General features: G+C 31.6%; 1 protein-coding gene across 1 annotated transcript in view; it reads left to right on the top strand.

Annotated features, from left to right (window-relative positions):
• The window catches only part of TAF1B (TATA box binding protein (TBP)-associated factor, RNA polymerase I, B, 63kDa), a gene marked incomplete at its 5' end in the record, with an annotated part of 62,702 nt that extends 62,107 nt beyond the window's left edge, over positions 1–595 (top strand). Inside the window, one exon of the mRNA XM_008592259.1 lies at positions 329–595. Within this exon, the coding sequence (XP_008590481.1) occupies positions 329–533 (205 nt within the window). The remainder of the gene's footprint in view (positions 1–328) is intronic.
• Positions 596–848: the final 253 nt, after the last annotated feature.

An 848-nucleotide genomic window follows, 5' to 3' on the forward strand; every position in this document is an offset into this window, starting at 1 on the left:
GGATTATTTTCTTTTGTTTGTTTTAAAAATATATTCAGATTCTCTCCCTTTGTGCTTCTGTTTGCCTTGACCATGGTAAGAAGGTGGGTGGTAGCTCATCTGGAGTGAAAGAAACTGGAGAGGAATAGTAAGACCCGGCTCCTAGTAGCACCTGTGTCCCTGGCATGGTGGCCACGGACAGTGCAAAATTTTTTCCTTTATACATTTACAGAGTTTTACCACATTGTTGTAAGTTTCCTTCCAGCTCAGAGTACTTGTTCAAGGGAGAGATACATACATTTCTAAATTCTATATAAAGATAACCTTTTCCTTTTTCTTCCCCTTCCAGCTATTGTAAACATGTGACAACCTATGAAGAATCCAATTTTTCTCTCAGTTATCAGTTCATACTAAATCTCTTCTCCTTCCTGCTAAGAATAAAGACCTCCATTCTCCATGAAGAAGTGAGCTTAATTGAAAAGAAACTTTTTAAAAAAAGATATAGTAAAACAAAAAAGAAATCTTCAAGGTCCAGGAAAGTGAGAAGACGTTGAGAAAAATGAAATAGAAACTTTCTTGGAATCCATGTACTGGCCAGCAGCCAAAAAAAAAATCTTTCTTGGAAAAATATTTTAGTAGTGACAGTAATGTCAAATTATAATAAAACATTCCAGAGAATTGTGGAAAATATAATTTTATTGCATATATATGTATACACACATATATATGTACATAAAATATGCTTATAAAAATGTATATTGTAAAACATGTGAACTTTGAATTTATTTTTTACATTATGAATGTTCTTTGAGAAAGTTAAAACAATAATAAATTATATAAATGGTATCCAGAAATTTGTATTCATTGTA

This window comes from Galeopterus variegatus, unplaced genomic scaffold, assembly GCF_000696425.1.
Source record: "Galeopterus variegatus unplaced genomic scaffold, G_variegatus-3.0.2 Scaffold7716, whole genome shotgun sequence".
Classification (NCBI taxonomy): Eukaryota; Metazoa; Chordata; class Mammalia; order Dermoptera; family Cynocephalidae; genus Galeopterus; species Galeopterus variegatus.